General features: G+C 38.8%; 1 protein-coding gene across 3 annotated transcripts; it reads left to right on the forward strand.

Moving 5' to 3' along the window:
* The first annotated feature begins 375 nt into the window (after positions 1-375).
* On the forward strand, positions 376-12,639 carry dsc2l (desmocollin 2 like). Of its 3 annotated transcripts, none has more exons than XM_034888043.1 (16): positions 376-703; positions 937-1,027; positions 1,161-1,363; positions 1,469-1,567; positions 4,877-5,032; positions 5,436-5,580; positions 5,678-5,832; positions 5,960-6,094; positions 6,262-6,447; positions 6,675-6,922; positions 7,107-7,249; positions 7,939-8,160; positions 10,099-10,320; positions 10,505-10,620; positions 10,757-11,086; positions 11,476-11,684. In XM_034888043.1, exons 1-16 carry the CDS (start codon positions 665-667, stop codon positions 11,668-11,670), a joined length of 2,685 nt encoding a protein of 894 aa, XP_034743934.1. In that variant the 5' UTR covers positions 376-664; the 3' UTR covers positions 11,671-11,684. The 3 variants fall into 3 exon arrangements, with proteins under 3 accessions (XP_034743934.1, XP_034743933.1, XP_034743937.1); XM_034888042.1 differs by having other exon boundaries at positions 377-703; positions 1,155-1,363; positions 11,476-12,639; XM_034888046.1 differs by lacking the exons at positions 376-703; positions 937-1,027; positions 1,161-1,363; positions 1,469-1,567 and adding an exon at positions 4,813-4,842 and having other exon boundaries at positions 4,883-5,032.
* The last annotated feature ends 498 nt before the right edge of the window (positions 12,640-13,137 follow it).

Genomic DNA, 13,137 nt, shown 5'->3' on the forward strand with positions numbered 1-13,137 from the left:
GAGGAGAAAGGAGGGACATGCAGGGGTCACTATATCTGTGTGTAAACATGGGACAGGTTTCTCAGACCAGAAAAACATGCAAAACACCTAAATGTACCAAGGATAATGCCTTACAAGTCTAGAACATGAACATGCTTACACAATGTAAAGCACCTGCACAACACTTATATAAATCAATATAATATACATGCAAGTGCTTTTATAAAAATTTAAATATCATTTAGTAGAACTTATAGTGTTCAGCTTGGTTTTGATGTCTTAACAGTGTACAATGTATGAAGAAATAACTTTAGCTGGCAGAATATGTAAGCAATATTTCCCCCTGCTGGCAGAAAAAAAAAGATATAAATGCAAACTTTACGAGTTGACGTGTTCAGTGTGTTACAATAGCAACGCAATTCTGAGCACAGCCCAAAGGTGCTTTCGCCTGCGTATTACAAGGAGAGTCTGGGTGGGGCGGCCAAGGTGTGTCAGTGTTGACTCATGGCCACTAGCGACAGCTAGATATCGCGCTCACGTTAAATCTGCCTGTCCTTAATTCAGAGAACAAGTGCAGGAATTAACAAGTTTCTTCGTCTGACGCCGACACAAATCCAACTGTTGGACGGTTGACTGTCGGCAGAGCTTCCTCCATACGGACAAAGTTAATGAAAAGTTTTCAAAAATGGCGAACGTTTTAATTTTCAACATTTTCCTGGTGTTGGTAAGTGCTTCCATTTTTGTCTGTTATCCTCTGATACAAAGGTATTTACCGATTACACATGTAGCGTACATGTGTAACGATAGAGCAGCGTGTTAAGCTTCTAACGTCTGTCAATACAAAGAGAAGTAGCCTATACTGCCATTATGCAATTGCTATTTAAGTAAAACATGCCATTCTTTTGTATTTGATATTTACGATAAGCCTATTTGTAACTCACGACTTTTTGACTTCAGATGTTGTCCCGTGTGGAGTCGTGTTTTATCCCGAAGTCTCTGTACATAATTGTGCCAGACACAATTCCGACTGGATACAAAATCACAACAGGTAGGCTACTGCACTTATTATTTGTTCATTAATTATTCTCCGAACAGTTTTCTCTACCCCAGGTTGAATCGGCTCCTGTTTTGTAGCCGCCATTTACCCTTCCACCTTTCCCTCGCTTGGTTTTCAGTTGAAGTTGCAGACTGCGACACCGAATCATTGCGCTTAACTCCGGAGGACCGACGTTTTACAATAACGGGTAATAGAGCAATAGTAGCTTTAACGCCTGTATCAGTGGCACCAAGAGGGCGGACATTTTCTGTGTGGGCTCGGGACAACAGTGGAATGGAAAGTGAGATGGTAGTTCACCTTGTCCACAGTGCAATACAGGAAAAAAAGGTACGCCTATGCTTGTAACCGTATATAGCAGGTTAAACATGTCAGAAGTAGGCTACTTTACTTTCTTTCTTTTTTTAACACTCCTGACATGTTTGCATGTCACAGCCCACAGGCTTCCTGAAGCGATCCAAGAGACGTTGGAGTCCACCACCCTTCAACGTTTTAGAGAATGATAAAGGACCATTCCCAAAAACCATTGACAAGGTAATCTTAATCTTTAAAAAATATAGGTACAATATAATCATGTAGTATATTCAGTTTACTCAAATAGGCCTTTGCAATACAAATCCACACATTCTCTTCACTTCACTGTTACTGCATTTGCCTCACTTTTTTCACACACCTCCCACCCCCAGATTAACGCACGTTCATGGGCATCGAAAAAACAACAACATTTTTCTCAGTGAAAAAGTCATCATTCACGTAACTTCATGTTGGAATCAGAGCTGGGAAACTCAGGCTAGATTTTCATAACAGAAATTCCCAGTTGGTGATGTGTTCTTGACAACCGACGTTTGATGTAGACAACTTTGGTTCACTGAAAATGGTTCAATGGCAAACTGTTTATTGTGGACAAACGTCTCTGCCAAGAAACATACATACCCATAACATGTTTCAAATGATTCATGTGTATAAAAACAACATTGCATCCATGTCATTTCCCACATGGATGCATTGATACTTTACAATACCTTTATTTGACGCCACTTTACCCCCTGATCATTGTCCGTTGTTTGCCTGTTTGTTTGTGTGTTTACTTGTTTATTTGTTTGGCTTTTATTGTAGAAACTGCTGCTGTAACAAGGGAATTTCCCCGCTTTTGGAGGAATAAAGTGTAATCTAATCTGATCTTGTCCTGCAGACAACACAAACAAACACCTGTCGATGGACTGTTTGTATGCTCGCATAAGAAAACAGCAGCAAATCTTTGTTATTGAGACCTCAATGTTTTCACATCCAACAGCCAACAGCTTTTTATGACATACGCCAATATAACAGAAGAACAAGAACACGCATCCCCACTGTCACTACCCAATGTGAGTCAAGTGCAGATGTGAGTAGCGCATGCGTCACTTTGCAACAAGTAGCCTACAAGATGCTAAGAAGAGACTTCTGTAATGTCAGAATAGTAAAACTGGACCTACTTAAACAAGTTCGTTCACTGCTGACTACAAGTTCGCAATCAAACACAACAAAGATTGTCACTTGAATGGTGTTTTGAGCTAACGTTAGCAATCAAACGATCATAGATAGCTAAAACGTTTTTGAATTGATTTCCATCCTCTGTTATGGTTTGTAATGAGAAAAGTTAATTATTTTATGGATTTCACAAATTTCAGTATGACATGTTACGCTGTAAACCGTTTCAATCTTAGCATGCGCAACTCACATCTGCACTTGACTCACATCAGGTAATGACACCACCATGTGAATGCTGGCAGTCGGAAAAACAACCTAATCACGAGGGCGGTCCCTGATTTTCCCAGGTGGCAAACACCCAAACACACCTATTAATTAGTTTAATAATGACATTTTTTTCTTTTTTCCACCATGGGTGATTTTTAGCTTTTTAAATCAATTCCAGTGCATCAAGTGAATTACGGACTTGTCTGTTAGTGACAGAGGACAAACAATTCCAGGCTCAAAGGGCTCGAAACAGGTTTAATATCCTGTGTCGCTGTAGTCAATGCTATGCACCTGTAACCGTAGATATAGATGCCTGTAACACAGTGGAGGGTCAACAGAAATGTAGCTTTGGCCAATTGGAGGCAGTTGTGCCAGACACCTGCCTTTGGCTGAATCTAATCTGTCAGAGGGAGAGCAGGAAGTTTAACATTGGTAGTCTCCAGAGAAGAAGTTTTTTATTTCACATCGCCGATTAGAACCCAAATTGAAACGTAAGCAACTAAAATTGCTCAATGTTAGAACATTGTGCCAAATTGGTTGTAATTACTGTGACTTATAAAGTGTAATTTGTGTCAAAAAATGTTGACATTGTTGTTCAGTAGTAGGCCTGCATGATATTGGGTAACATCTGACTTTGCAATATTTTCTTTCCTGCGATATATATTGCAATATGAAGAAAGATTTTTGTTTTTTTAAAAAATGACCTAAATAGCTCTATTTAGAAATAATAAATCGTTCTCGGGTACTGCTGTGATTTTGTAGGGGAGTGCATCTACATAGAAGATACAAATTAAAAAGGATTGTTTCTAATGTGAACCCTTCTTTGTTGAACTTTAATGCTTTACAAACACAAAAGCAAGTAAGCACTGTAACTAACCTTTTTTTTAAAGTTATTTTTTCAGGGTTTTATCCCTTTATTAGTCAGAGAGGACAGCCGAAGATATGAAAGGGGGAGAGAGAGGGGGAGAGACATGCAGCAAAGGGCCGAGGCTGGATTCCAACCCGGGCCGACTGCGTCGAGGAGCAAACCTCTGTATATCGGCACCCGCTCTAACCACTGAGCTATCTGAGTACCCGCGCTGTGACTAACCTTATGCTTCTGAAGTGATTTTGGAGGGAGAAATTAGGTAGAAATACTCTGGTTGACTAGCATGACACCATTGTATTCATATAATAATGAATCCAGGCTAACCTGAATGACAATGACTGCATGTTGCTTCCTCTAAATGTCATGTTGTGGTCGACTAGCGGGGCCAGCTTGTTTGTTTCATAAAATTGATCAGACCTGCATGTCATGCGCACTAGCAACAAACTCTGTGTATCCAACAACAATTAAATCAATTTAAACTAACTTAGCTCAGACACAGACTTCTGTAGTAGATTAGTGTTACCTTTCCAGTGTCGTGGCTCCGAACCGTAACGTTAGTTGGGACGGACGGACCCCTTGTTTCTTTAGGCTAACTATATTAGCTTTAGCCTGGCTGGTAGCAGCTTTCTGTGGGAGAAAATGGCCGCGAGACGTTGTGATTATGTTGCATTAATCAGGTGATTTAGTTTGTATTTGCAGCGAACATAAAACACTGACTACTGTTGCTTCACTGACTACCCTTCGAAAAATATGCGCATCACTGTGTCAGCGGCAGTAGCTGCCTACGGTACTTTTCTAAACACGGAGAGCCTCACTTCCTATAACAAATCCTGTTGGACTAACGTCACAGACACACGTTGCCCACATGGCTATCTGTCCTAAAGGGGAAGGGTCTGCTGGTAATAATCATGTACAAGAAGAACGAAATTAAGCAGCAAAAAAGGATTTGCGTCAACATTGCAACGTCCTGCGATGTGACTCTCTGACCATGCGATGTTGATGCTAAAACACAACATGGTTCAGCCCTGTTCAGTAGCTACCTCAAAGATTACACTTTTGCATGCACTGTATCCGTGTCACATTCTCATTAGGGGCTGAACCCCCTAAAGGTTTGATCCTAGAATCGGCTCTGTTTTCCATTGACTCAATGCAGTGATTAATACCTTTGATGTTTTGATACCCTCTCCTGATGGACAGTTTTTTGTTATTGTGTTTTATTTTTTTGGTTTCTGTTATAGATTGTATCGGACTCGGAAGCCAAACACCAAGTGTACTACGTCATCAGTGGACCTGGTGTCGATCAGTTTCCAGTGGGATTGTTCAGTCTGAACCGTGAAAGTGGGATGTTGAGCGTGAACAGGGCAATTGATCGTGAAGAGTTCCCATTATTTACAGTGAGTGTGAAACAGGCCAGCGACCAATGATTATTTCCCTCATCCCTTATTAATCTCATAATCTCATCAATTGCAAAAATGCCATTAACAGGAAAAAATTGCCTGTCACAATTTCCTAAGCCCAAGTTTGGAACTAGGTACAGTCATGTTTGGTAGTTTTGCCTAACAAACAATTTGAACTGTGAATAAATTATATTAAAAGTTTCGGCTATAGTGTGAAACCAGAATGTTTATTAAGTTGATTCGACCCTTATGGGAAATCATTAAAATTTGACATTGCAGTACATCACACTTTAACTGACTAATTTCACATTAAAAATAAATGAAACCATATGATATACTTGCGCTTTTTATGTATTTTTGTGTGTGTTACACTTGTAAATTTGACTTTGTTTCATCACAGTTGACAACCAAAGTTTTCGACAAATTCACACATGAGCAGACAGACCTTCCTTTGGACATCAAAGTAATTGTTGATGATGTGAATGACAACGCTCCAACATTCGTAGACCAACTACAATTCACTGTGCCAGAGCAAAGCAGCGCAGGTAAAATAGATAAACATATAATACACAACACTAATTCTCAGTCTTTGACTTTCAGTGTGGCTGATAATTAACTCCATGATTATGTTTTACACCACAGGGACAGTGGTGGGGAAGGTGAATGCTACAGACAGAGACCAAGCAGGAACCACACACGTCGACATTAGGTATTCTCTCACAACTGGGTTAGACCTATTTGCCATCAACTCACAAACAGGTGTCATCACCACAAAAACGAACACTCTGGACAGAGAGGTGAACACAAGTACCATTATATTGCGATTTACTCTGAAATATGACGATTATAATATCTTGGTCTCTTGCCTCATCTTAACATGTTATTTACCCTTTTGTGGTATGATTTTGTCACTCATTTCTTTAGACAAAAGACAAGTATGTGGTGACAGTAGTAATCAAAGATTTAGACGGTGCATTGAGTGGCCTTTCAACCACAGGAACAGCAACCATTAATGTGAGCGATATCAACGACAACGAGCCCACTTTCACCAAAACATCCGTAAGTGATAAGCTACCACTTACAGAAAGATTGCACATCTTGAAATGATGTCTTAATGTTTCTTGACTATAAAATTAAACCCAACACGTGCATGCTATATTAAGTCTTTGCCAGTATGTTTTAAACTGATTTGTGATTCAATAAGTAAAACCTTTTGTTTTCTGTAGTATGCAGTTGATGTCAAAGAAAATGAAAGTCCAAAACTCGTCCTCCGAATTCCTGTTGAAGACAAGGATTTAATAAACACACCAAATTGGATTTCGAAATTCGTCATTAATAAAGGAAATGAAAATGGAAATTTCAGAATAGATACTGACCCCAAAACCAACGAGGGGCTGCTGTATGTCGCAAAGGTGAGTGAGATTTCATTTTATTTTTTATTTACAAATCAATATAGCCTATAGTTTTGTTTATCTGCTTTTTAGGGAGTCTATTGTACCATTTGGCCAAGGACTGCAGATGAAAACTAACTTTTTGGCTAAATCTGGCATATTTTCAGAAATGTTTATTAATATGCTCTGCCCCTGTCAAAAATAAATATGCAAACAAATGCTATAGAGAGTCTTTCCCTGTTTTCCAGCCGTTAGATTATGAGCAGAACCAAAATATGAAGCTTGAAATTATGGCACGTAATCAAGCTGAGCTGACTAGCACCACTGCCCAATGGAGGTCCATCCCTGTGGATGTCACAGTCCTCAATGAAGATGAGGGCCCAGAATTCTCGGCTCCTACTATCCGCTTCACTGTCAAAGAGAACACACCAAATGGCACACTGATAGGAAGTTACATAGCTACAGATCCTGAGACCAAGAGCAGCAACGGCATCAAGTAAGCATTCTTAATTTTTATTGTTTTTACTTTCAGCTTTCTGTGTTACAATATGGCTGACAACAGACAGAATTGCAGCTAGATCTCAAGATCCTAACTTAAATATATGTTACTTCTCTTAAACACTGGAGGGCAGACTTTCACTGCTGAAGAATACACATGTACTTTTTCCACCCTTTCTCAGGTATTACAAGGTCACAGACCCAGCCTCGTGGGTCAATGTCAACAAAGATAATGGAGAGCTGAGAGTGGCAAACACAATTGACAGAGAGTCATCGTTTGTCCAGAATGGAATATACAACATCACCATGAAGGCTGTTGATGCTAGTAAGTTTCTTGTAAAGGCTAAACATTTCCTTTAAATGACTTCAATACAACATGGACTCCATTATGACAGAAAAAAACATACTTATATTCCTCAGATAATAGCACAAGCTCACACATACACATCTCCTGTACTTCCATAAAACTGCTGAACCTGATTTACTGATGAAGAGGGTTCAGCCCTGCACTGTTGACTAATTCCTGACTCACGTCTACTTACTGGTTTTATAAACTCACTGTGTTTTCTTTTGGGTTTGGCAAATACACATCAAACTGTCACACAGAACTGTGGGATGGAAAAGTGTGAAGTATGCATGCCAAATTAACAGAGACATCATCACTTCATGTCTTTTGATGTTTTTGTTAGAAAGTAATCAGGAACACTGGCTCCACCCTCAGCAGTATCTGTCTGAACATACAGCTTGACTTTGTCTCACATGGGAACACCTGTTATTACGATGTGACAAGTCATTTCTGATGACTCACAACTCTCTGATGTGATGGTGAAAATTGGGCTCACAGCCCAGATGCTTGTTAGAATTTAAAATTTCATCATAATTTACACCTAAGTGATGGCACAACGCTACCAACTTGGTCTACCAAGTGTCTTTTTATCTCAGTGTCGACATGCCATTTAAGAAAAAAATAAATAAATCTTGCCTCATTTCTAATGTAATTCCAATGTATTTCAGGCTCCAAAACAGGAACAGGAACAGTCATCATTGTGGTGGAGGATGTCAATGACAACGTGCCAGTGATCCCCACCCCCGAGATGGTGTTGTGTGAGAAGGAAGGAGAGCTCGGCTCAGTGCTGGTTGTGGCTGAAGACAAAGACCAGAGACCCTTTTCTTACCCCTTCAGCTTTAGTCTGCCACCCAATCATGATGGCAAATGGTCCTTGACAAAAATTAATGGTAGGTGGTTGTACCTTTATTTGATCTACATCTTATAAAGAATGTGTTTTAAACAAAATACTAAAAAAACACTTGCGACATTAACAAAACTTTATTGAAACATCTGTGAAAGAAATGTGCAAATCTAGTGTTGTCATTTAAATGTGTTTTTTACAGCGTTAACACAAACCTGTTTTACCGGCGGCAATTTTTTTATCGCAAGACTAACCTTCTTTTGAGCCTAGCAAACTTTGTAGTTTTTTTCACATGCTGTTACAACAAGTAGTAGGGTTAGCACAAAAGTAACACCACACCGGATCTAGCTAGACCGAAAACACACAACAGGCACGCCGCACACACTTGATTGGGCTCGCGAGGCAGCTGAAGAATAGTAACGTGGATGAGGAGCACATGACACCAAAATGGATGCCAATAAACTTCTGGATGGAAAGTTTATTTTTTAATAGTTGCCAGATGGTTCCATTGATAAGACCAAAGTGATCTGTGTGTTTTGTCCTTGTGAACTGAAATACCAACGCAGCACCTCCAGTCTGAAATACCACTTGATGGCCAAGCACACAGCTGATGCCAATTCTCCATCCTCACTCCTCAAAGTATATTTTTCACCCTTTTATTGATGGACAGCGTTACATTTAGTGAGAGATTATTTGCTCCAAGGGAGAATGTTATGTGTGAAATTGAACACTACTATAGGCTATACTGTTGGCAATGTTGTTTTCAATAAAAGAAAAACGTTTGCACAAAGCAAGCCAATCTACTTTTCCATGTTGATAAGAGTATTAAAATGAGAAAAAAATAATGGGACAAAAAGAAAATGCGGGACATTTAGACTAGATACAAATGAGTTAACTATGACATTAATGCAATTAATCGCGATTAAATATTTTAAATGTTTGACAGCACTAGTGCAAACTACTCAACGCAATCATTTTTTTTATTTTTTGCACGTTTGTGTGAATAAACCACTAATACAATGGCCAGTGAACGAGCCAGAGTCAGGCATAAAGCTTGACTGATAATTATGTTTTTGAGGCTGATACCAATATTTGGTGAATGAGAATTTCAGATGATTTAAGTAGGTAGCAAGAGCACACTGTAAAATACACAATTACAAGTTGAAGTTGTGCATTCAAAATCGCATGTATGTAAAATTACAGAAGTACCATCGTCAAAATGTACTTATAGTTATAAAAATATGTACTTGGTTATAATGAAAATACACAAACACAGTACTTTTGTAAATGTAAGTAGTTACTTTCCAGCACTAGAAAGATATTCAAGTTTTTAAAAAATCTGATAACGACATATTAGCCAATATGTTTTCCACATAAATGCAAAGCATAAACATTGTCTGATTAAATTTCCCTTAAATTATTTTTCTTAATTGAAAATATTTTTCTTCATTGGGACCTGGGATGTACTGAGTGGGACATTTTACAGTTGAAAAACAAACTTGTGCTCCCTGGTGGACAAACTATGTAATGTTGACTGTTTCAAAAGTGCTGCAAACATATCTTTTGTAGAGTAATTTCTCATTAGGTGACATATATGCTTATACAACATACTGTCTATGTAATAAGATATGATATAGACAATACTATTTACCTTCCAATCAATCAGTCAGGCTCTAGTATATGTTACATACAGAGTATACATCTTGATTCTTTAGACATTTTTCTGTATTGGATTTGTATAGATTTTGCATATTGACTGTTTAAGTGTGGAAGTAATTTTTATTCTATTTGTGATTGAAACCAATTTGTATGCTGTGTTTGAGTTTTGCTTTTTGATACAAAATCTTTTTTTTCTTATTTAATCTTATCATAATGAACACTTAATTTGATGTGTCCTAAAAAAATTACTTTAGTCTTCTGTACAGTGTTGTATGGCCATTTCTTGGATACTCTTTATAATTTTGTACATGTGTCTCCTCCTCAGACACAGCAGCTATGTTGCGGCACATCAATGAGCTCCCTACAGGGATATACCACATTCCCATAGACGTTACAGATCTGCAGGGCTTCGGAAAAACACAGACGGCGATGGTGAGGATTTGCCAGTGCAGGAATGGAGCCTGCTTGGACAAGGACCACTCTGTGTCATTAGGGCCACTGGCTTTACTGGCTATGCTCTTGCCTCTGCTCCTCCTCCTACTGCTTGGTGAGTCCCCCAATGCTATACTATTGCCAGCAGAATTAGAATCATAGTGTTGGCTAAACTGTATCGATAATAAACTATTTGTGCACTTAAGCATGTTATAATGCCATTCTGCATGAGGCACTTTTTGTTATAAAATGCACTCCTTGTGCATTCATTTTTAATTATTATATTTTTGTTATTGCAGGCCTACTACTTGCATTTTTCTGCGTGACAAAGAGAGATAAAATAGAACTTGATGATGTAGGGGACAGTGGTGGAATCCTGCTCAAATCAAACACAGAGTCCCCAGGGGAAGAAGTGGTAAGGACATAACAATGAAAGCATTGCCTGGGCTCATACTCTTGTTTATCTAACTTTTTTCCCCCTTTTCTGTTGCCTAATTTATTTAATTGTTACTTGATTTCTCTTTTTTAATCTTTTCTTTGTTCCTCTACAGGATTCAAGCCTCATCAATATTCCCACTAATAGGTTTGACCAAGCAGGGAAGGGCTCAGTTAAGGGCTCGGTGCTGAATGCAGGATGGACCGGGAACAAGAGCTTCAGCACAATCGGGGGCCAAAGCATACATGGGAATGGGATGTTTGAGAGGTCCGGTGTTGTCACATCCGATATGCAGGAGTACTACTCTGGCCAGTATGATAACCAGTTTGGTAATCAGTCAGGACAGTTTGGTATGGGTAGCGGTGTAAACGTTGACAACAGATACCTCGCCCAGGACGCAACCTTTCTTCACAACTGGCAAACAAATGGCCGCTATATACACCAGGTAATGTTTTATTGTAAAAAAATAAAATAAAAATTAAATTGGGGGGTGTCTAAGAGTGGAAAGAAGCACAAAAGTGGGAGAAAGTGGCAGAATTAAATGTGTCCAGATGTGTACACCTTTCATTCTTTATGATTTAATAACTACTCTGTAAGAGGTTAGATAACTCTCACGCGTAATATAATCTTGATCTCTAAGCCGTAATAGTATCTTCCTTAAACTTTATTATTTCTCCAGGTCTTGGTGAGAGAAATTGTTTCTCTGTGTAATGTCGGACTTCCAGTCATATTCTGTGCAGCTTTGTGTTATTATCACATTGTGTACTATCTCCCCAACCAACGATCAGGCTTAGTCCACACCGAGTAACAATACGCTTCCTCTCCGTCTTGCAGAAGCTGGCCCATTTTGGAACAGAGGACGGACGGTATGCAGATGACCTCATCCACTCCTACGGTTTTGAGGGGGCGGGCTCTGCAGCTGGCTCTGTGGGATGCTGCAGCGAATTTGGAGACAACGATAACCTCGACTTCCTGAACACGCTCGGACCAAAGTTCAAAACTCTGGGAGCTGTCTCCAGAAAGACATGAACAATGAAGCTCAAAAATAATGATGTGTACTTTTCACTGTACAGGATATAGACAGGCCCGGGATCTGAATGCTTGGTATTCCCCCCGAACATGAATGAGAAAAAAAACAAGCAGATGGTGTCTGTGTGTGCACACTGCTCTACTATCGCTTTATGTTGTTAGTTTGTTGTGTTGCTTTTTGGTAAAGGTATTTTGCACTGAAAACTTTGCAGAATGCTGTCAGTTGTACATACTTTGTGCCGTGTGTTGCGTGTTTGCCTTCAGAGTCTTGGTTTCATTAGCCATACTAGCTTGATATTGTATAGGAAGGTTGGGGGGTTGTTATGTTGATCACTGTATTGAAATATGCAGTGAAGGGCTGCAGGGTTTTCTATCGACTGTAAGAGTGACAGCATTGGGTATTTTGTTAAATGTTCATAATCCGTGTTCACAGTAAATAATACAATTCTGTATTTTTGCAATTGCTCGCTTAATTTAATAGTTTTGATAACATTTTTTAAAGAAAAATAAAACAAGGAAATACCTAAACGGTATAAGACATTAATAAAACTGCCTTCTTTAATATTTTACAGGAACATACTTCATTTTAAATTGCATGCTTTAAACTTCAACCAGTTTTAAACATTAATGTTGATTGTCTTTCACTGTTTTTCCAAATCATACAGTATTTCTCTGTGCAATCACATTCCTCTGCAGCTCTTGACCGTTGATTGGGCGTAGTTTTAGCCCTGTGTCACCGAGGCTGTTGCATTATACTGCCAGTAATCATGTTAAAGTCCACGCGAGGGCAGGAATGTGATGAGTGAGGTATAACTGACACTGCCTAGAACTGTTTGAACACAAGACTGACAAGACACAAGAAAAAATTTCCCAGATCCTGGAATGAAATCTTGACATTCCCATATGTGTTTATTAAGTTATTGAAGTTGTAACTGTACATGGTCATTAAAGATTGTGTCTCTAAGTGAACGTGTGCCACTTTAGCAAATGTAGTTTAATAGAAGTCATGGTTTAATTTATGAAATAAAAATAGTTTTTGACCTGGTTATACATATTTTAAAGTTAACTGTACGTCCTAAAGGCTTTGCTTAGAGCTTGGACCCCATTTTACAGTTTGATCTTTATTAGCACTAACTTGCCAACAACCAAAAAATGCTTCTCGTACAGTTTTGACTTTGGCAGAACGATAAAACAGAATGTTGGAGCACAAACAGTGGTTCATTGTGTCCAGTGTCTGTGTGTACTCTGGTGAATGATTAACTGGCAAAAATTCACTGTAGGGTCAAGTCAACGTTGCTTTCAATTAATTATTGATAACATTTACAATGGTGAAATTATGTAGATACCAAGCTTAGCTAGACCTCAATGAATAAATAACACATTACAACAATAGTATTGAAAGACAAATTGAAATCCCCCATCAGTTATTGATGTTGATATGCTCAGGCCAATTATGGATTATTAAAT

The sequence above is a fragment of the Etheostoma cragini genome, chromosome 12 (assembly GCF_013103735.1).
Source record: "Etheostoma cragini isolate CJK2018 chromosome 12, CSU_Ecrag_1.0, whole genome shotgun sequence".
In the NCBI taxonomy this organism is placed as follows: Eukaryota; Metazoa; Chordata; class Actinopteri; order Perciformes; family Percidae; genus Etheostoma; species Etheostoma cragini.